At 45.0% G+C, this 22,560-nt stretch overlaps 1 protein-coding gene across 1 annotated transcript in view; it reads left to right on the plus strand.

Moving 5' to 3' along the window:
- LOC148512591 (vomeronasal type-2 receptor 26-like) overlaps positions 1-19,671 on the plus strand; it is a 69,505-nt gene extending 49,834 nt beyond the window's left edge. The window contains exons 5-7 of the mRNA XM_088482049.1: positions 5,844-6,091; positions 11,475-11,598; positions 18,773-19,671. Of these exons, the coding sequence (XP_088338175.1) occupies positions 5,844-6,091; positions 11,475-11,598; positions 18,773-19,671 (1,271 nt within the window). The remainder of the gene's footprint in view (positions 1-5,843; positions 6,092-11,474; positions 11,599-18,772) is intronic.
- The last annotated feature ends 2,889 nt before the right edge of the window (positions 19,672-22,560 follow it).

The following is a 22,560-nucleotide window of genomic DNA, read 5'->3' on the forward strand; positions in this document are numbered from 1 at the left end:
TGGCGCGGGGCCCAGGCATTTTGCATCATATTGACCCCACCCCTTCCTGATGGACCCTCAATTCCTGGCATTACTCTACTGTCCTCCCCACCTCACTAGGAAGTGGGCAGTATGCGGGAGGATGGCATACTCTTACAGCAGGGGCGTTTCTAGAGAGGAGGGGGCCCATGTGCAGTCTACAACATGGGCCCCCTCCTCTCCGCCCCGTGGCCAGCAGCGTACTGAGCTGGGCGCGGCCTACACCGGAGTTATAGACTCTGGACACTAGAGTGTGCCCAGGGTCTATAGTGTATGCACAGGTCACCGGGAAAATGGCAGCGGCGGCCATTTTTCCTGTACTGTGCATGAGCAAATGACGATAAAATGGCCACCGTGGCCATTTTCCAGTCGTTTTAGAGCGCCGGACCCCCGCGCCGACATGGGACTCCGGAGAGGTAAGTAATATTATGGGTGCAGGGTGTGCGGTGAGGGGCTCTCCTGGACCCAGGGGCCCATATTCCCCGCACACCCTGCACCCATTATAGCTACAACCCTGTCTCTCGGGGGTCCAGGGGACATGCCAAAAATTCAGGAGTCTCCCAGACATTTTGATGGAGCAGATGAGTATGCTTCAAAGGAATTTTAGGACTTTTTTGTCCCATTGTTTCCTGAACATCCTGACTCCCATTACATTTCATAGAGATCACTGACAGTACCGGACCACTGGTCTGTTTGGTGGAAAGAGAACAGGTTACACTTGCAGCAGCAGATCCTCCCAGTAATCAGCACAGCAGACTTTCTGGGCAGGACTCACAGAGGGCAAAATGAGCTGTTGGAAGGAGGTATAGCTGATTCTGTTAATGCAGAAAAACCTGTTAATATATAATAATAGTATGCAATGTGCCAGCAGCCAAACAAGAAAATGAGGTTCAGTATGGCAAACCTCACAATAGAGAAATAAAACAAAATTTTTGTTGTTGCGGCAAAGTTGGACTGAGCCGGTGCGGGCTGCCAAATGGTACCAATGACAGCAGCCACAGTAAGTGAGAGAACTGGATGGACTCCGTTGCATGGATTAGTAACTCCCTGTACTGGTTGTAGCAACCCAGCCAATCACGACAATGGAGCTCCCAATAGACGCGGTGGTCTTGCGTGCTGGATTGTGGTGCAGAGAGTGTGGTGCTGTTCAGAATTGCAATATCAACCCACAGCGGCTCAGTCCATCTTCACCGCCAGAACAGCTCTGCGGGTATTCCCTGTGTACATTTAGGGAAAAATTTACTAAGCGGCGGGTTCCAAACCCAGGTGATTTGGTGGTGGTTTGGCGGCAGTTTTGCTATCCGCAGATTTTCTAAGGCCAAAACCGCCATCAAAACAAATTGTAGAATAGAATAGAACAAGACTGTCAGTTATAAACCGCCGCCAAACTGCCACCTAACCCACGGGGTTTAGAACTCCCTGTCAAACCGCCAGGAAACCCACGGGATTTAGAACTCCCTGTCAAACCGCCACCAAACCGCCGGAGTTTAGAACCTGCCGCTTAGTAAATTTTGCCATTAGTTAGGATCTGAACTCTCTGCTACATCAGAAGAGGACCGATGTCCCGGAGAAGATACTGTTGGGAGCTGTAGTTTATTTTGAGATTCTTCACTGTAGAGTAGTGCGGTGTAGTGCCGGACACTGGCCAGTAACATTTCCTGGTGTGCGAGTCTCTGGGCCAGGCAGGGGAGATTCTTATATGATTGTAGATGGTTGTGGCCGGGTAAGGACGCCCTCCTCTAGGTAAAACCAGCCCTAAGTGTTGCATATTAGATAAACTAATTTAGATTTAAGATCTCAGTTAATAAACTTATATAACAGGTAGCAGATAAATATATGTACAGTAGAATGTTTCCTGTGCTGATCCTGTGCTTGTGTCCCTGACATTAGTCTGTTTCATGTGCTGATCCTGTGCTTGTGTCCCTGACATTAGACTGTTTCCTGTGCTGATCCTGTGCTTGTGTCCCTGACATTAGCCTGTTTCCTGTGCTGATCCTGTGCTTGTGATCCTGAGATTAGTCTGTTCCTGTGCTGATCCTGTGCCTGTGTCCCTGACATTAGCCTGTTTCCTGTGTTGATCCTGTGCTTGTGACCCTGACATTAGCCTGTTTCCTGTGTTGATCCTGTGCTTGTGTCCCTGACATTAGCCTGTTTCCTGCGCTGATCCTGTGCTTGTGTCCCTGACATTAGCCTGTTTCCTGTGCTGATCCTGTGCTTGTGACACTGACATTAGCCTGTTTCCTGTGCTGATCCTGTGCTTGTGACCCTGACATTAGTCTGTTTCCTGTGCTGATCCTGTGCTTGTGACCCTGACATTAGCCTATTTCCTGTGCTGATCCTGTGCTTGTGTCCCTGACATTAGTCTGTTTCCTGTGCTGATCCTGTGCTTGTGTCCCTGACATTAGCCTATTTCCTGTGCTGATCCTGTGCTTGTGTCCCTGACATTAGACTGTTTCCTGTGCTGATCCTGTGCTTGTGTCCCTGACATTAGCCTATTTCCTGTGCTGATCCTGTGCTTGTGTCCCTGACATTAGTCTGTTTCCTGTGCTGATCCTGTGCTTGTGTCCCTGACATTAGCCTGTTTCCTGTGCTGATCCTGTGCTTGTGTCTCTCACATTAGCCTGTTTCCTGTGCTGATCCTGTGCTTGTGTCTCTCACATTAGCCTGTTTCCTGTGCTGATCCTGTGCTTGTGTCACTGACATTAGTCTGTTTCCTGTGCTGATCCTGTGCTTGTGTCCCTGACATTAGCCTGTTTCCTGTGCTGATCCTGTGCTTGTGTCTCTCACATTAGCCTGTTTCCTGTGCTGATCCTGTGCTTGTGTCTCTCACATTAGCCTGTTTCCTGTGCTGATCCTGTGCTTGTGTCCCTGACATTAGCCTGTTTCCTGTGCTGATACTGTGCTTGTGTCTCTCACATTAGCCTGTTTCCTGTGCTGATCCTGTGCTTGTGTCACTGACATTAGTCTGTTTCCTGTGCTGATCCTGTGCTTTTGACCCTGACATTAGCCTGTTTCCTGTGCTGATCCTGTGCTTGTGACCCTGACATTAGCCTGTTTCCTGTGCTGATCCTGTGCTTGTGCCCCTGACATTAGCCTGTTTCCTGTGCTGATCCTGTGCTTGTGCCCCTGACATTAGTCTGTTTCCTGTGCTGATCCTGTGCTTGTGTCTCTGACATTAGTCTGTTTCCTGTGCTGATCCTGTGCTTGTGTCACTGACATTAGTCTGTTTCCTGTGCTGATCCTGTCCTTGTGTCCCTGACATTAGTCTGTTTCCTGTGCTGATCCTGTGCTTGTGACCCTGACATTAGCGTGTTTCCTGTGCTGATCCTGTGCTTGTGCCCCTGACATTAGCCTGTCTCCTGTGCTGATCCTGTGCTTGTGTCCCTGACATTAGCTTGTTTCCTGTGCTGATCCTGTGTTTGTGTCCCTGACATTAGCCTGTTTCCTGTGCTGATCCTGTGCTTGTGACCCTGACATTAGCCTGTTTCCTGTGCTGATCCTGTGCTTGTGTCCCTGACATTAGCCTGTTTCCTGTGCTGATCCTGTGCTTGTGTCCCTGACATTAGCCTGTTTCCTGTGCTGATCCTGTGCTTGTGCCCTGACATTAGCCTGATTCCTGTGCTGATCCTGTGCTTGTGCCCTGACATTAGCCTGTTTCCTGTGCTGATCCTGTGCTTGTGTCCCTGACATTAGCCTGTTTCCTGTGCTGATCCTGTGCTTGTGTCACTGACATTAGCCTGTTTCCTGTGCTGATCCTGTGCTTGTGACCCTGACATTAGCCTGTTTCCTGTGCTGATCCTGTGCCTGTGTCCCTGACATTAGCCTGTTTCCTGTGCTGATCCTGTGTTTGTGTCCCTGACATTAGCCTGTTTCTTGTGCTGATCCTGTGCTTGTGACCCTGACATTAGCCTGTTTCTTGTGCTGATCCTGTGCTTGTGACCCTGACATTAGCCTGTTTTCTGTGCTGATCCTGTGCTTGTGTCCCTGACTTTAGTTTGTTTCCTGTGCTGATCCTGTGCTTGTGACCCTGACATTAGCCTGTTTCCTGTGCTGATCTTGTGCTTGGGACCCTGACATTAGCCTGTTTCCTGTGCTGATCCTGTGCTTGTGCCCCTGACATTAGCCTGTGTCCTGTGCTGATCCTGTGCTTGTGTATCTGACATTAGCCTGTTTCCTGTGCTGATCCTGTGCTTGTGCCCCTGACATTAGTCTGTTTCCTGTGCTGATCCTGTGCTTGTGACCCTGACATTTGCCTGTTTCCTTTGCTGATCCTGTGCTTGTGTCCCTGACTTTTGTCTGTTTCCTGTGCTGATCCTGTGCTTGTGTCCCTGACTTTAGTCTGTTTCCTGTGCTGATCCTGTGTTTGTGACCCTGACATTAGCCTGTTTCCTGTGCTGATCTTGTGCTTGTGACCCTGACATTTGCCTGTTTCCTTTACTGATCCTGTGCTTGTGTCCCTGACTTTTGTCTGTTTCCTGTGCTGATCCTGTGCTTGTGTCCCTGACTTTAGTCTGTTTCCTGTGCTGATCCTGTGTTTGTGACCCTGACATTAGAGTGTTTCCTGTGCTGATCTTGTGCTTGGGACCCTGACATTAGTCTGTTTCCTGTGCTGATCCTGTGCTTGTGACCCTGACATTAGCCTGTTTCCTGTGCTGATCCTGTGCTTGTGACCCTGTCATTTGCCTGTTTCCTTTGCTGATCCTGTGCTTGTGTCCCTGACTTTAGTCTGTTTCCTGTGGTGATCCTGTGCTTGTGACCCTCACATTAGCCTGTTTCCTGTGCTGATCCTCTGCTTGTGACCCTGACATTTGCCTGTTTCCTGTGCTGAACCTGTGGTTGTGCCCCTGATTTTATCCTGTTTCCTGTGTTGAACCTATTTTATACTAATCTATTTTAATAAATTATTGTTATCTTGTATGTACAATATTGTGCTCTTTTAATTAATGTATTTCTTTTTGTTCTTTGAATTTTAAGCACTAATCAGAGGTACTATTTAGGAGCAGCAAGGAAATAATAATATCTAAAGAGGAGATACATTTTATGACACAAGTAATTAAGATTATTAGCACCTGAATCTATTTTTGAAGTAGTATCAAAAAAGTAAGGTATTAGACCACATAGCGACAACGCGATAATGCGACAGATCTTATACAGAAAATTCATTGGTCTGTTTATTTCTTTGTCTGTCCAGTTATGTATTCGGACACACCTGCACTGAATGGGATGACATCAACATAAGTTGGTCCAGTTGGATCCTCTCCAGGCTTTAGGGAGGTTAGGGTCCGGGTCAGACCTCATGTTGGTGTATGTTGGTTAGAACTTTGACCCAGGGAGCCTGTTCTGAGCCTCTCACTGGATGGATTTGGACAAAACTTCACAGAGGGGTAACATATGATCCCAGAAGACATACTAGGGGGGTTTAGGTCCTGGTCAGACCTGCCGTTGGTGTACGCTGGGCAGAACTTTGACCCAGGGAGCCTGTTCAGGCCTTCCATTGGAAGGATTCATATGATAACTTCACAGAGGGGTGGCGTTGGTCTGAGATGCCTAATGGAGTGGCAAATAAACAAACAGACTAATGAATTTTATATATAAGATGTGTGTATGTAAGTATCTGTAGAACTGACGTTGCTTTATATATATATTTAGTATGGATTCTGGTTTATTGTGTGTGAATTTACAGCAGTGTCCTTTCCTATATTTCTGTATTTGTATAGTTTCATATAATACATATGATTGATTGACATGTTCTGATTAGACCTTGGCCCACAGCCAAAACTTTGGGCTCTCTACGGCCCTGATTGTACATCTCTCATGTAATGACCAATCACCAGCGACACAACCATCTTTCTCTTTGCAGCTGACACAATACGTAAAGCGTATATGGTTTAGGACAACATCCGGAGACAAAATCTATTTTGATGAGAAAGGGGACTCTCCTGCTCGCTTAGATTTCCTAAACTGGGTGATATCTCCTAATGGAACAGTGAAGGAAACCCGGGTTGGACAATATAACTTACAGCGATTACTTCTAAATAAAAGTGTTATTATATGGGGAACACGTAACAATGTGGTGAGTGAGTCTAAGTAACTTCCCAGGGTGCCAGATTCATGCTTTATATGAACAATTTATTTTACTTCTATAGTTATTTATTTACTACATTCCTTTTTATTTTTTTGTACTATTGTTATTAATTACTATATAGGGAGATAGGAGAAACAATACATAGAACAATTACATTGTCACAGAGTTTTAATAAAGGGATGTAGCTATAATTGCAATGTCTGTACGGTCCAGCATCAGAGGGTTTGGATTAGGCTATGGAAGGGAAGGTTAGGGTTAGGCACTAGGGGAAAGGTTAGAGTTAGGCTATGGAAGGGAAGGTTAGGGTTAGGCACTGGGGGAGGGTTAGAGTTAGGCTATGGAAGGGAAGGTTAGGGTTAGGCACTGGGGGAGGGTTAGAGTTAGGCTATGGGAGGGAAGGTTAGAGTTAGGCACTGGGGGAGGGTTAGAGTTAGGCTATGGGAGGGAAGGTTAGGGTTAGGCACTAGGTGGGGTAGTTAGGCTATGGGAGGGGAGGGTTAGGCACTAGGGGGTAGTTAGGCTATGGGAGGGGAGGGTTAGGCACTAGGGGGAGGGTTGAGGTTAGTCTATGTGAGGAGAGGGTCAGGGTTAGGCTATGGGAGGGGAGGTTAGGGTAAGGCACTAAGGAGAGGTTAGGGTTAGGCACTAGGGGGAGGTTAGGGTTAGGCTATCGGAGGGAATGGTTAAGGTTAGGCACTAAGGGGAGAGTTAGCTGTTACAGGTTAGGGTTAGGCTATGGGAGGGAAGGTTAGGGTTAGGCGCTAGGGGGTGGGTTAGGGTTAGGCTTTGGGAGGGATAGGGTTAGGCACTAGAGGATGGTTTGTGTTAGGCTATGGAATGGTTAGGGTGAGACACTAGGGGGAGGGTTAGGGTTAGTCTATGGAAGGGAATGGTTAGTGTTAGGCTCTAGGGAGAGGGTTAGACTGCCTGAGGGGGAGGTTAGGGTTAGGCTGAGGGAGGGGAAGGTTAGGCCCTATGGGGGAGGGTTAGTGTTAAGGTGCTTATCCACTTACCGATATAAATGGGTGATTGAACAATAACAACATCGTAATCCTTCAATCGCTAATTAATCATGCATAAATTGTGCAGTATAATGTTGGAAATGACCAGCGATGTCCGCTTCCATTGGTCGTTTCCAATATCAATCATCGCCAGAACATGCAGGCCAATCTGCCGATAATGACAGATTGGCCATGCTTGGGGATGGGATGCTGCGTGCACTGAACGACATATCGTTCAGTGTAGACACAGCACAGGATGAGGAATGAATGTATGATTACAATGTTGTAATCATACTGTCGTTCCTCTATCAGCAAGTGGATATGCGGCATTAGGCTATGAGAGCGGAGGATTACGGTTAGTCTATGGGAGGGTTAGGGTTAGGCACTAGGGGGAGGTTTAGGCTATTGGATGGGAGGGTTAGGCTTTGGGAGGTTAAGGTTAGGCTATTGGATGGGAGGGTTAGGCTATGGGAGGTTAGGGTTAGGCAGTAGGGGGAGGATTAGGCTATGGGAGGTAAGGGTTAGGCACTAGGAGGAGGGTTAGGCTATTGGATGGGAGGGTTAGGCTTTGGGAGGTTAGGGTTAGGCTATTTGATGGGAGGGTTAGGGTATGGGAGGTTAGGGTTAGGCAGTAGGGGGAGGATTAGGTTATGGGAGGTAAGGGTTAGGCAGTAGGGGGAGGGTTACGCTATGGAAGGTTAGGGTTAGGAAGTAGGGGAGGGTTAGGCTATGGGAGGTAAGGGTTAGGGTTAGGCACTAGGGGGAGAGTTAGCTGTTACGGGTTAGAGTTAGCCATACCATACTTACCACCGGATCTGCAGTATCCGTCAAAAGTCTTCATGACATCACCACCAGACCCAGAAGACACCATTGGGCCGCCAAAACCGTTGGACCACCGGGGACATTTTGTGGACATTTTAATCATGTCAACATTTCATAAGTGTTGCTGCATGCTGACATTACGACCATGTCTACATGTCAACATCATGAATGTTGACATGATGAATGTCACCAAATTATACCACACTATTTGATAAATCCCATGTTACAGTAAAAATATGTCATAATCCAAAATGTTTACTTCCTAGAGTATTTTAAGGCAAATTCAAACTAGATAAGTGAGTCCGGTTCTCAGAGAAGCGGACCCACCGGATCTTGGCTTGGGTTTTCCTGCCTGACTCGGATCTCAAAATGAGGCAAAACATCATTCTTCCGCTGTCGGATTCCTGCAGGTTTTGGATTCTATAAAGTTCCCGGTGATCGGCGCCATTTTCACTCCGGCTGAGGAGAGTGACCTGTTTAGACGTGTTGCTGTCACTGTTTGTATCAGTGTGTTGTCCAAATTGTCCTGTCGGGGTCTGGGGCTGAAGGCTGCTGCCGTGTTGTCCATAAAGGGGCTGCAGTACATAAAGGGGGGCTGCAGTACATAAAGGGGGGCTGTAGTGGGTGCTGCAGCTGCTGTGTCACTGTTGTCCTGTCAATCAAGGGGCTGCTGCTGTGTTGTTGTCCTGTCCATCAATGGTCTAGGGCTGCAGTTCATAAAGGGGTGCTGTTTTGTCCAGGGGGGGGGTGCTCTGTCAATCAGGGGTGCTGTTCCCCAGTGTAAAAAGTGTGTGTGTGTGTTAGCAACTTAGCTGCACTATTATTGTTCAGTGACACTGCCGGCCAGACCGCAGTTTATCATCTACGTATTGTGACTCTGCATGTGGTCCGTGTTTGTTGTCCATAAAAAAGGGGTGCTGTCTGTGTTGTTCATCAAGGTTCTGCTGCCTCATCCAGAGGGGCTCTTCCCCAGGCTAGTTATTCTTGCTGTTATTCTTTTATTATTCATAAAAGATCTTATGACACTGTAGATCAGGGATGGGGAACCCATCCATATAAGGCCCTCGGTATCATTTGGTCTTGCCCTCTGAGCTTTTTCCTGCTATCCTCATCTGGCTAGCAGGGTGCCTAGAATGGCACACTGCAGCCAGAATCTATGCAACAGTGCCACCAGGAGCATCCTTAGAATTCTTCAGATGGTCACACAGCTGCCCTTACAGCACCCCATAGCATCCTCAGGATATCCTGGGCATTGCTGTAATCACTGGCCATTGTAACCCCACCCCCTTGTGACATCACACGGAGGGGTGTGGCCTGCACCAGGCCCAAGAACAATGTTATATATGTCAAAATGGCCCTCGGTAGAAAAAAGGTTCCCCACCCCTGCTGTAGATCATTGATACCATTGTGTAATATTTAGATTTGGTACAAATTGACGTGTGTGATGTACCCCAATTCCTCCATGTTTGTTGATATAGAGAATGATCAGTTGAGAGTATAGCAGAAAACCACATACAAGTGCTGGAGTTGCTGCCAGTGCCAGCAGTCATGACGATACTAGTCCGTCTACATCATCTACTAAAGCCGATGCCCAAGGGCATACAGGGCATAAGTCATGGCATCTAAAATCAAAGAACCAATTTTACAGTGGTAAAGAAAAAACCAACAAAGGGAAAGTTAGCTGTAGAAAGACATAAAATAAGTTGTTTGTGTAATTCAGGCACCAGTGGAAGAAACAGTTGTTGCCCATGATAAGGAAAAGTCTTTGTCATGTCTGGGCATAAGACTAAAAAATTAACTTCTTGTGTGTGGAATTATTTCTACTCAAATATGGACAATTGTCAAGCCATCTGTACCCTATGTAAAGTCAGAGTAAGTAGAGGTAGGGACCTTAAGCATCTAGGAACCTCCTCCCTGTTACATCATCTGCAGTGCATTCATCAAAAAGTTTTTGTAAAATTCAGAAACTTTGGCTAAAAAAGTAACAACAAGCAGTCCAGTGTCAGCTTGCTCCCTTCTCTCTGCTAGATTCAAGCACCTTCCATCTTCACCACCAACACCTTCATCAGCAATATCCTCAATCATGAAGTGATTGGTTTGTTTTGGCTCCCAGAAGACAAGCTACCAATGGGCAGCTGACATTGCTGGCAATGATCTCTATGTGCCTGCACAAACTGGCTTTACACAGGCAAGATGTTGTCACCATCATCATTTGATTCCTCACCCTCATCAGTGTCTACATTATCTTACTTCACACAATATTAATTTGTACCTGCTGGAATCCACCATTACATGTGGCTATGTAATTTCTGGTGGTAAAGGTTTTCCTCATGGAATTTGTAGGTAATTCTGATGAACATCATCTTTTCTACATTTTGAGGAAGTAGCATCATACAGTATGCTGATCGCTGACAAAGTTCACGGCTGTGCTGAAAACTCTTTCGGAGTACACACTGGAGGATGGGCAGCTCAAGTAAAGCAAAGAAAGTTTATGCCTTTTTTTCTGCTAGTAGTCAAACGGACTGCCTGACATATCTATTTGGATGCTATCATTAAAATAGTCATCAACCATTCTTTGAATGGTGGCCATAACTGAAGGAGGAGCCATCGCTGCATCACATGCCACTTGAGCTGAAAATTTGATTACCAACAGGTATCTCTTCAGGTCTGTGTCCATTGGGAAGAAAGACACAACATATGACTTAAACCTAGGATCGAGCACAGTCGCCAAAACTTATTGACCCAATTAGAAGGTCCTGACAACCCTTAGTTCCTGGTGAAGTGAATAAAGGACTTGATCTACAAGTGCAACTTACTTTGCAGAACAACTTCATTTCTGCTCCTCCTTCAGTTTCTCAAGTTTCTTTTTCAACAGTCTAATTAGGGGAATTACCTGACTCAAGCTGGCAGTATCTGAACTCACTTCACAAGTGACTACATCAAAGGGTTTCATGCTTTCAGCACTTTGCACAACATGGAAAGTAGTTTCCACTAAGCTGAGTAAGGTGCATTCCCCCTCCTCTTCCTATGTCATAGTTCGCTGTGTAGCTTTAGATGGCTTTTTATTGTTCCTCCCTCCACTGAAGCATATAAAGGGTGGAGTTCCACCTTGTAACTACCTCTTGCTTCAGCTGGTGGCAGGGCAAGTTCAACACTTCTTGTAGGTGCTGCAATCTTCTACAGGCACCTGCTGAATGGTGAAAATGTCCAGAAATTTTTCAGGTCACAGAGAGCAACTCCTGCACAGCCCTGTCATTTTTCCCCAGGGGAATCTTGTGACTGAAGATGGGTGAGGGAGTGAGGAAATAGCAAACACTGAGCTGTATCAGAGGTGCTGGACCAGACAGCCTGACGCCAGCACAATGCAGATATTCAACAATTACTGTCAATTATTCATTTAAATGTACATTTCATTTTCATCTGGTTGCACCCCCAACACCTGTTTGACTATGACGAAATGGGGAAATTAGTAATATACAGATTTTTTAAATAAAAAAATATAAATAGTGTAATGTTTCTTTATTCACCAATGATATAATGTTTTCTAGAGTCCTCGATCCGTGTGCTCTGAGGACTGTATTCCGGGATACAGAAAAGCTGCTATTGAAGGAAAGTCTATCTGCTGCTTTGGATGTGTCTCCTGCTCAGATGGGGAAATCACTAACACAACTGGTGAGTCCTGATTTATTCCCTATAGTATTGTATAAAGGACACAAAGCAAAAATATTGCCGTAATTCTCATATACAGAAAGAGGGAGAGAAATCTGGCGCGTTAAACAGCCCTTCTAGTCACTCCTAGGGCCTGATTCAGAGCCGCTCGTAAGCGGCTGCTCGTTCGCTGTGAGCGATGTTTGCACATCTGCGCATGCGTATGGTTCGTAATTGACATGCGAAAACCAGTCAGTGCGGTCAGAAATCATGTACTCGCAAAATAGCGAATGCCTGCTAATTTGAGTGACAGGATGAGGCGTTTGTGGGTGGTAACAGGGGAAGGTACTTGAAAACCGGGAGTGGAGATCCGAACGCAGGCGTGCCAAACGATCAAAACGGGCGTTTTAAGGGTGTGCATAATTAACAAAGCAGCGTCATCGACCACGTCATCGACCGGTTGTCTCTTAGCCTGAACTGCTCGCATGATTGCGGTAGGAAAATGCTACCACAAGAATAGTGAGCAGTTCAGATGCCTTTCGATGTACTCGATTAATCTAATAAATAGCGGAGATGACGTATGATGCGAACGGCCAAGGGGCGTCTTTACAAAATTGCCAGCGCATGTTTCGTTTGCTCGCTCAGACATAGAGGTGTCAACAGACCGCAAAGAGCGAGCACTATATTTAAATATCCGGCCCCTTTTTCTGAACGAGCGAGAGCAAATAGCGTCCGTCTCAGAATCAGGCCTCTAGTCCCAATGCGAGTTTACTCACGCTGAGCGTCAAGCAGATTTTGCTGATTAAAATGATGTGCATGTCCTGTGTACCAATGCCACTGTATCTGTGTTTTAAATACTAAATTACAGTGTCAGCAGCTGTTTTCCACACAGCGCTCAGTTGAGAGGATGCTACAGACTCGGCGGCACACAGAACACACACGTGCCGCATATAATCTTAATCAGCAAAGTCTATTTGTGCATCTTAATCTCATCGCATTGTGAATACGATGCAGTTGCAGTGAAACAGACACCCGGTGCTGGCCGAGTTGCACTGGAGCTGGTGGCTCTCATGTGCCGCGTGTAACAAGACTCATAACGCGCGTTACATAGACGAAAAAGGAGGAGACACATCAGTGCCCTAAGTGTTACGCTTCCAATGCTTTGTTCTTTCAAAATTTTTGGTCCCTTTTTTTCTTCTTTCTTTTATTTTTCTTTTCCATATTTTCTTTTCTTTTTTAGAAGTTGGGTATAAGGAGTTTTGTGATAGAAAAAGTTATTTATTATGTTTAAATTCTCAAAATAAGTTTCTAGTGGGGATAGTAGATATTATATTTTAGTGTTATGCTATTTGTGAAATAAATTGATTTAAGGTATTGTAAAAAATTTTAAACATAATATATGACTATATAAATGTTTTCTTTCTGTATTTTCCTACTTTTCTGTTTGTGTAACTTATTGACTATTGAAAATGCAATAAATATGTTTAAAAAAAATAAAATAAAATAATATATATATATATGGATCTGGATTATTTCTTAAAAAATAAAAAACAGCTAAAATCACATAAAATGGGCCTTTTTTTGTTCCTACTGTATTAATAACCTCAATAACATTTATTTCCACTCATTTCCAGTCAATTTTGACAACCTCACAGCCCACAATATTGATATTTTCATCTAGTTAAAGGGCCAAAAGGTTGCATCCAGCTTGCTGGCTCAAGACTGATTGATATTATTATTAATAGAGTTGAGGACTGTGCAAAGATAATGGTTGGGATACCCTTGAGGATTGAAGAAATGATAGTTGATAATTGGTGCAGCCCCTGGCTGTAAAATTGATAATAAATTAATTAAAAAACAATTCATTGGTGCAGCCCCGGGCTGAATAATTAATAAAAAGAAATTAATTGGTGCAGCCCCTGGCTGTAAAATTGATAATAAATTAATTTAGAAACAAATCATTGGCTCCTAAACCAACCATAACATTAATTTAAAATTTCAGGGAGCAATGCCCCAACCAGCACATAATGGAAAGGAAAAAGGTGCAAGATGGAATAGTCCTTGGGCCCTCCCAGCCACCCTTATGTAGTATATGAAACAGAACATTCACAGTTTAACAAACCAATCATTTCAGCTACAAGGACTGCCAATTGTGGCTGAAATTATTGGTTTCTTTGGACCCCCGTAAAACAAGCTGCCAATGTGCATTGGACATGGAAATGAAAATGATCCCATACACAAACTGGCTTTACATTACAAGTTGTCGTATTCCTCATCCTCATCATCCCCATCAGTGTGTACATCCTCTTCTTCACACAATATTAATTCTTCCCTGCTGGAAACCACCATTGGCACCTCTGTAATTTTTTGATGTAATTGTTGGTAGAGGTCTTCCTCATGGAATTTGTAATTCATTTTAATGAACATCATCTTTTCCACATTTTGAGGAATTAACCTCCTACGTCGATCACTGACAAGGTTGCCAGCTGCACTGAAAACTCTTTCGGAGTACACACTGGAGGGTGGGCAACTTAAGTAATGCAAAGCCAGTTTGTGTATGGGACCCCCAAATTGCCTCTTTTTCCTGCCAGTACTGAAAGGGACTGTCTGACATGTCTATTAGGATGTTATCTCTGAAATAGTCCTCCACCATTCTGTGAATGGAGACCGTATCACACATAGTCACGGTAGAAGATATGTCACTAGTAGGCAGTTCTCTCAGGCCCGACCAGATGTCATTTTTGGTGAATGATCTGCATGACAGGCAGGCATTCTGTAAGGAAAATGTATTTTTTTCCTGACAGCTGCAGAAACTGAAGGAGGAGATGATGGCGTTTCATGTGTGGCTACAGCTGACAATTTTTTTATCAACAGCTCTTTGCATAGTTTTAGATTTTGGTCTGTTGGAAAAAAACTCACAAGGTAGGACTTAAACCTAGGATCCAGAATGGTCGCCAAAATATATTTTTCAGATTTCATTAGATTGACGACTCTTGGATCCTTGTGAAGTGAATCAAGGGCTTGATCCACCAGTCCGACATACCTTGCACATTCGCTCCGTTTCAGTTCCTCCTTCAGTTTCTACAGCTGTTTTTGCAAATGTCTGATGAGGGGAATGACCTGACTCAAGCTGGCAGTGTCTGAACTAACTTCACGTGTGGCAAGTTCAAAGGGTTTGAGAACCTTGCACAATATGGAAATTATTCTCCACTGCACTTGAGTAACGTGCATTCCCCCTCCACGGCCTATGTCATAGGCCGTTGCATAGCCCTGGATGGCCTTTTGGCGTTCCTCCATTCGCTGAAGCATATAGATGGTAGAATTCCACCGAGTTACTACCTCTTGCTTCAGCTGATGGCAGGGCAAATTTAACAGTACCTGCTGGTCATGCAATCTTCAACAAGCATTTGCCGAATGTCTAAAATGTCTGGATATTTTGCTGGCCACCGAGAGCATCTCCTTCACGCCCCTGTCATTTTTAAAAAATGTTGCACCACCAAATTAATTGTGTGAGCTAAACATGGGACGTGTTGGAATTCGCCCGCATGTAATGATCTCACAGTATTGGTGGCATTGTCCGAAATCACAAATCCAGAGGAGAGTCCAAGTGGGGTAAGCCATTTAGCAATGATTTCCCTGAGTTTTTCTAAGAGGTTCTCAGCGGTATGCCTCTTAGTGAAACCAGTTAGACAAAGAGTAGCCTGCTTCTGTATCAGCTGTCTTTTGGTAGATGTTGCTGCTGCTGTTGCTAGTGTAGGCAGTACACCTACCCAGTGGGCTGTCACAGTCATGTAATCCTTAGTTTGCCCTGTCCCACTTGTCCATATATTAGTGGTCAAGTGGACAGTGGGTACAATGACATTTCTGAGGACATTAATAAGTTTTTTTTTAATGTCCTTGTACAGACTTGCTGTTCTAGCGAAGTGGAATATAGAAGGAATCTGGTAGCGAGGACACAGGACCTGAATTAACTGTTGAAAACCCACTGCAGTAATGCCGGATGCTGGATGCACATATAATACCAGCATAGCTGATTAGACGTCAGTAATCTGCTGTGCAGCTGGGTGATTGCTGTCATACTTGTTTGCCCTTGCAAACGATTGCTTGACAGTTAATTGTTTTTTGGAGGATACATTACAAGTAGTCTTCCTCCTGGTCCCCTTCTGGGATGAAGATCCACTCACAGCAACAGCAGCAGCAACAGGCATAGTCCTCAAAGATTCTTCTGAGGAATCACGGATAGGAGAGGAGTCAATCATGCTTCGAATAACAACATTGGATGCAGCAGGACTACTCCCGATGATGAATGAGGATGTTGATGATGCAGGTGTTAGTGGTGGAGATCAAAGGTGCTTGGATCCCACAGAGAGGGAGCAGGTAGGTGACACTGGACTTGTTATGTTTTCAGTTTTGGAACTTGGCGACATACATTTTGATTTTTGATGAATGCGCTTCAAGTGATGTAACAAGGAGGAGGTTCCTAGGTTGTTTAGGTCCCTCCCTCTACTCACTCTTGCTTGGCAATATTTACATATGGCTTGACAACTGTTGTCCGGATTGGGGTGGAAATAATTCCACATGTGAGAAGTGGATTTTTTTGTCTTTTGCCCCGGCATGACAACAATGGGCTTTGGCTTTTTTAATCCATGGGCAACAGCTGTTGCCTTACTTACACAAAGGACATCCTTGGCATCAACATCCTCATCACCAACATCTTCATCATCAACATCCTCATCATCCTTAGCGCCTTCAACTACCAAAATATCCTCCTCCTCCTTCATGTGCAATTCCACAGAAGTATCCTTACGGACTACGTCTGCAACATGTTGACTGCCCTTCCCCACATTTACAGTGGCCAAAGAAATGTTGGAACTTGGAGGATCCTCAGTACGCTAGTATTTAGGTTGGGCTCACACATGGCAACCGTGGACACACTTGAACTCTCTGAGGGGTTTTGTGATTTCAATTTCTCAGGGCACACAGTTGGTTTTTCCGGAGCTGTCTTACTCTTCTTAACAACTTTCAATTTTTTAATGGTACCACCACCGCTACTACTACAAGCAGAAGGGCTATCAGAACCAGCAGTCAACATAAATAAAGGCCAAGGCCTTATCCTTACCTTGCCACTTCGTTTAGTGAATGGCATATTGCCAATTTTTTGTTTATATAAAGTCAACTTGCCTTTCAATTTTTTTTTCTTTACTACAGTAAAAGTAGCATTACCATATCCATGGCGTGACTTAAGCCCTGGGCCTTCATAGAGGACAAGGAAGTTGACGGCCTTGCATTATCATGATGACTGCTGGCCGCAGCTACAACATGTGGTTCTTGGCCTTGCTCTTCTGTCATGTGACAGCCCTCCATATTTTCTGTGGTCTTGAAGCAGTGTCACAAGCACCAATAGTGTAGCCAAGGTGCTGTTACAAAATTCGCACATGTACAGTCGTGCGCACACAGAAAAATATTAGACAAAAAAAGACACTATTTGATTTTTTTTGGGGGGGGTCCAGACCTTGGGCCCAGAGCCCAGATTGATGACGAGACTGGAGTCGGGCAGCACTAGGTTGCAATTAGCGTTGCTGGCTGTATCTTATTTTTGTGCGGCTAAGCCTAACACACACACACAGAAAAAAATGACACAAAAAAATACACTATTTGTTTTATTTGCTTTTTGCATCCAGAACTTGGGCCCAGAGCACAGATTGATGATGACTGGAGTCGGGTAGCACTAGATTGCGTTGCTGTATCTTGTGCGGTTAAGCCTAACACGCACACACAGAAAAAAAAATAAAAAGACAATATATATATATTTTTTTTTTTTGGGGGGGGTCCAGAACATGGGCCCAGATGGACGCAGCAGACAGCACAGCACCAGCCCAGATGGATCAGCAACAGCACCAGCCCAGATGGATCAGCAACAGCACCAGCCCAGATGGACACAGCAGACAACACCAGCCCAGATGGATCAGCAACAGCACCATCCCAGATGGACACAGCAGACAGCACAGCAGTGACAGCACCAGTTGAATTAGCAGTGCACCAGCCCAGGACAAAGCAGACAGCACAGCGACAGCACCAGCACAACACTAGCACAGCACCAGCACAGCACAGGTAAGTACCTCCCAGCCCTACACTACCCACCCTCCCTGTTCAGTTTCCACAGCCGGAGTGAAATGGAGGCCGCCATGTGGTCTCTTATATATAGAGATGAAAGCTCTATGGTTTTGCCTCAGTTTGAGATCCGGGGCCGGCGGGGGAACCGAACGCATGTTCGGTTCTTGCCCCGAATCTCAAAATTCGGGTGGGTTCGGATTTCTGAGATCCGAACCTGCTCATCTCTAGTTAAAAGGATATGTTTGTAGCTTTCTCTCAGGTTTTTGACAGACTGCCAATTTTCCCTGGAGCCGTCCAAGAAACCTGTGTAATTTATCAGTGTCCCCATTTTTAGGGATTGTGTAACTGTGTTTGGCCCAGATGAAATAATCCTGGTCAAACTACACCACACCAGGACAAACAATTGGACAGACAGACAGATACCTTTTATCTATATAATAGTTGAGAAAGAGAATAATTTTACATGTAGCAATGCACTATAACAATTAAAGTGAAATACAATATGTTCCAGTGATATGGAGATGAAAATTGTCAGCAAATGGAAGTACAAATTATCCAGAAATGCTTCTTGCTAACAACTACAGGTGGGGACAGTCACAACCGATTACCAGTAAATAACCTCTTCAGCAGGAATGCACAGTGATCTGATCACAGACATCCGTGTGTGTGATCTGGGAGTCAGGTTTCACCAAATGTTCTGCAGGAGATGACTGAGGAAGCCAGGGAAGTCCCACAGGGGATGTGTTAGCTGTGTACCCTAACTGAAAGCCCCAGTGTCAATTGCAAACCAATGACGACCCTCACACAAGATACTTTTATCATAATATAAAAAACTATTTACCTATTGTTCTCCTTAGCTGCCTATTGTTTTCCAAACCTTCAATATGGCGATTTTGATGGGGAGGTGACAACAATGTATACAATTAACCAGATTAGTTTATAGACTAATATACAGTATATCATGTCTCCTGATGAGCACAGTATATGTGTACCATATTGTTATCAATGGATTGTGTACACAAGGACTATGAGGAAAGTGCAGTTATTTTGAATTTTATTTACATTCTACATTTTATGTTCTTAGATGCAGAGACGTGTATCATATGTCCAGAGGATGAATGGCCTAATGAGAAGAAAGACAGATGTATAAAGAGGGTGATGCTGTTCCTGTCTATGCAGGAACCACTAGGAGCTGTACTAATTGCTTTCGCTGGAATTTTCTTTGTTGTGACTACTGCGGCACTAGTGATCTTTATAAAACACATGGACACTCCGATCGTTAAAGCCAATAACACACATCTAAGTTTCATCCTCCTTGTGTCTCTCATGTTTTCTTTCCTCTGCATCCTGTTATTTATTGGAAAACCCACAGCGCTGACCTGTCTACTGAGACAAGTGGTCTTCAGTGTGACTTTCACCCTGGCTGTCTCCTGCACCCTGGCCAAGACCACCAATGTCATAGTTGCCTTCAGATCCTCTAAGCCTGGGGACAAGCTGAAGAACTGGATGGGAGGACCTTTATCTAGACTGATCATCTTTGTCTGTTGTTCGGGACAAGTTGTGATATGTTCTGTTTGGTTGCTTCAATCTCCACCATTCCCAGAGAGAGACACAAGCTCAGAGGTGGGAAAGATGATATTACAGTGTAATGAGGGGTCCATCGCTGCTTTCTATGCTGCCCTTGGATACATGGGCATCTTAGCCGCCTCCAGCTTCACTCTGGCTTTCCTAGTGAGAAAGCTCCCGGACCGCTTTAATGACGCTCATTACATTACGTTTAGCATGTTGATATTCTGTAGTGTATGGGTTACCTTTATTCCTGTATATCTGAGAACCAAAGGAAAGAACACGGTGGCTGTGGAGGTATTTGCTATCTTGGCTTCAAGTGCAGGACTCCTGATCTGTATATTTATCCCCAAGTGTTTCACAATTATTATAAAACCGGAGCTGAACAGAAGAGGACCCCTGAGAGCTAGAAAGTAGCACTGAGTAACAGGGGTGTAGTATAAGAGATAGACAGTAATTAGTTAGACAATGTCTAGATAGGCACCAGATGTTAGTCTGTCAATAGTTAGACAGGGAAAAAGTTAGACACAAACAAAAGTCAGACACACTAAAGTTAGACATGTAAAAAGTTCAACAGGTACAAAAGGTCGACAGGGTCAAAAGTTCGACATGAAAATGGTTGACAGAAAAAATGGTCGACGATTTTTATTTTTTTATTTTTAGCCCTAATCTTCACCCTAACCCTAACCCTCCCGATGGTGGCTAACCCTAACCCTCCCTCCTGGTGCCTAACCCTAACCATTCCTAACTGTGGGGGTAAGTGCCTAACCCTAACCCTCCAGTAAGTGCCTAACCCTAAACCTAACCCTAATCCTAAAAAACAAAAACAAGAAATGTCTCGACCATTTTCGTGTCAATCTTTTTCATGTAAAACTTTTGACCCTGTCGATCTTTTGTACCTGTCGAACTTTTTACATATATAACTTTAGTGTGTCTGACTTTTATCTGTCAAACTTTTATCCTTGTCTAACTATTAACTGTCTAACATCTGGTGTCTATCTAGACATTGTCTAACTAATTACTGTCTATCTATAGTCCGGAACCTGAGTAACAGGTACCCAGCTGAGATGCTGAGTACTTTATATTGTAAAGGCTCTTTGCATTTTGTGTACACACACATCTGATGCCCAAGTAATGATGTCTTATGTAACTCAGCAGATACTTGCTTTGTGATAAAGAATGTACTATTTATCTCTGATTCAGCACTGAGTGTGTTATAATATTGAAGCAAACATACCAATCACCATTTTATAATTATTTATTAACTAAACTCATTAATGAACCACTTACCAAGGCATTTTCCAGTCTACCATACCTGCTTACAACACACAAAAGCACAATTATAATTGTATAATGGACCTACAGTTGTTTTCTCGTACATACTGTATAGACACAATTTTATCACTGGGCTGGTGGATAGCAATGAATAAGTTAACCAAATATATGTGTATGTATATAAAAAAGTTAATATATAATAAATGAATAATAAAAAAATAAAAAAATAACTAATACTCTGTGTCATAAAATACAACGAACATATAAAATACGGTGGTTAAAAATCCTTAGATCACAAATAACGCAGAATATATAGGTGAATATGAAGCTGTACGAAATGAAATTTAAATAAATGTTTCAGGACAAATACTTATCAAAACTGTTTGTATTGTAAGGAACGGAACTTGAAACAATCCAGAAAAATAACCCTTGTTAAGGAGCTGCAGGATCCAGTAGTTTAGGAGGTACACGTCTCGTCCAATGATCTGCCAGTACTTCAGTCTGGATGGTTTACTGGGATCTGGTGTTTGAAGCTACAGCTGCCCATAGTCACAATGGTGAGGTAGCAGGCAGGGCCGGCCCACTCGTTACGCCAACTACGCAGGCGCGTAGAGCGCCAGCCAGCAGAGGGCGCCGTGAATAGCTGCCGGAGCACAATTCAGTCCCCAGTGCGGCTACTACAAACACTTAGTGGAGCGCACGGCCACCCCTCCACTGCCTGCCGCCCGAACAGGACTCCCCAGGCAGATCAAGGGAGGGCTTAGGGGAAAGCCCCGGCTGGAGCTGTTTTCCCAGCAACAGTCTGCCCCCGCTGCAGGTCATGGCTAAGATGGTTCACTGTCTTAGCAGATCCACTGCAGCTTAACCGGATTGGTCAGACTGCACAGCGTGAACACGGCGGAGGGGACACTGAGGAACTTGTTCCTGCAGAGGATGAGAACTGGAGGTTGCCCACACACTGGTCTCTGCAACCCGGGAGTTGTTGCCCGTGTTCAGCACCTCCATGTAGCTGAGTCCTCCGGCAGATTGCTCTTCGAGTGCGGGGCTGCGTTCCCCCATAACTTGATGGTCCTCGGGTCACAGCTCATCAGGAGAGGTCAGTGCTGGTTTAGGATCATGGCTGTGGCCAGGGTCGGTTCTCCATCAGCTCAGTGCAAGGAATACACAACCTGGGTCAGGGGGGCGCGCACATAACGCCGACAGTAACAGCCTCAATGTGCTGCACAGCGCAGCACATACCATAACAATGGCACACAAGGATGATTAAAAAAATATGAAACTTCCTCACTGCAGCTTCTTTACAATAGCCAGCCTACAAGGAGGGGACCTGGTTATTATCTGAGGATACATTATGTCTGTTTCCCTCTGGTAAGACCTGTGTTGCTGCTGCCTCCATGGGGCAGGAGGCACACAGCTGACACAGTCAGGGGGAAGTGCTGACAAGGGAAGGAGGGCCGTCTTAAGTGCCCTGGGCCCCCCGAAGGCTTAATCCGGGCTGTTACCAGTGCTGCACTCAGCCTGGCTTGCCGCCCAAACAGGACCTCTTAGGGCTGCCCCTCACTTCCTGCTGGGCCAGACCTACTGTCCTATTAGCAGCTGTGACCCACTGTTATGCTTAGTACACACTATATAGATATATCTGTATAGTGCAGAGGGAGAAGTGCATCACAGCTTGTATAGCCATAGTAGCAGAGCCCTTACCGGTCTCACTGGTGGATCCTACTCACACGACAGGGCAGCAAAAGTGGGCTGCGGCACCCGCTCCTACTCCACGAAGGCCACACATTCTGTGACTGTGTGTGGTAGCAGTGAGCAACAGATGGATGAAAAAGTAGGTTGGTAAGTGTTGTGACCCTGTTGGGGGACTGCAGACAGGCAGGGATGGTATATGGAGGCAATATTGTATATATACGGCTTTTCCCACAAGACCACACCCCCTTAAACTTAATTTAGGGGCGTAGAAAAGAATATTCGCTTACCAAGCAAATTGGGCTCGGGACGGCCCTGGTAGCAGGTTACATAACATGTAAG

The sequence above is a fragment of the Taudactylus pleione genome, unplaced genomic scaffold (genome assembly GCF_031769625.1).
Source record: "Taudactylus pleione unplaced genomic scaffold, aTauple2 ptg000281l, whole genome shotgun sequence".
Taxonomy (NCBI): Eukaryota; Metazoa; Chordata; class Amphibia; order Anura; family Myobatrachidae; genus Taudactylus; species Taudactylus pleione.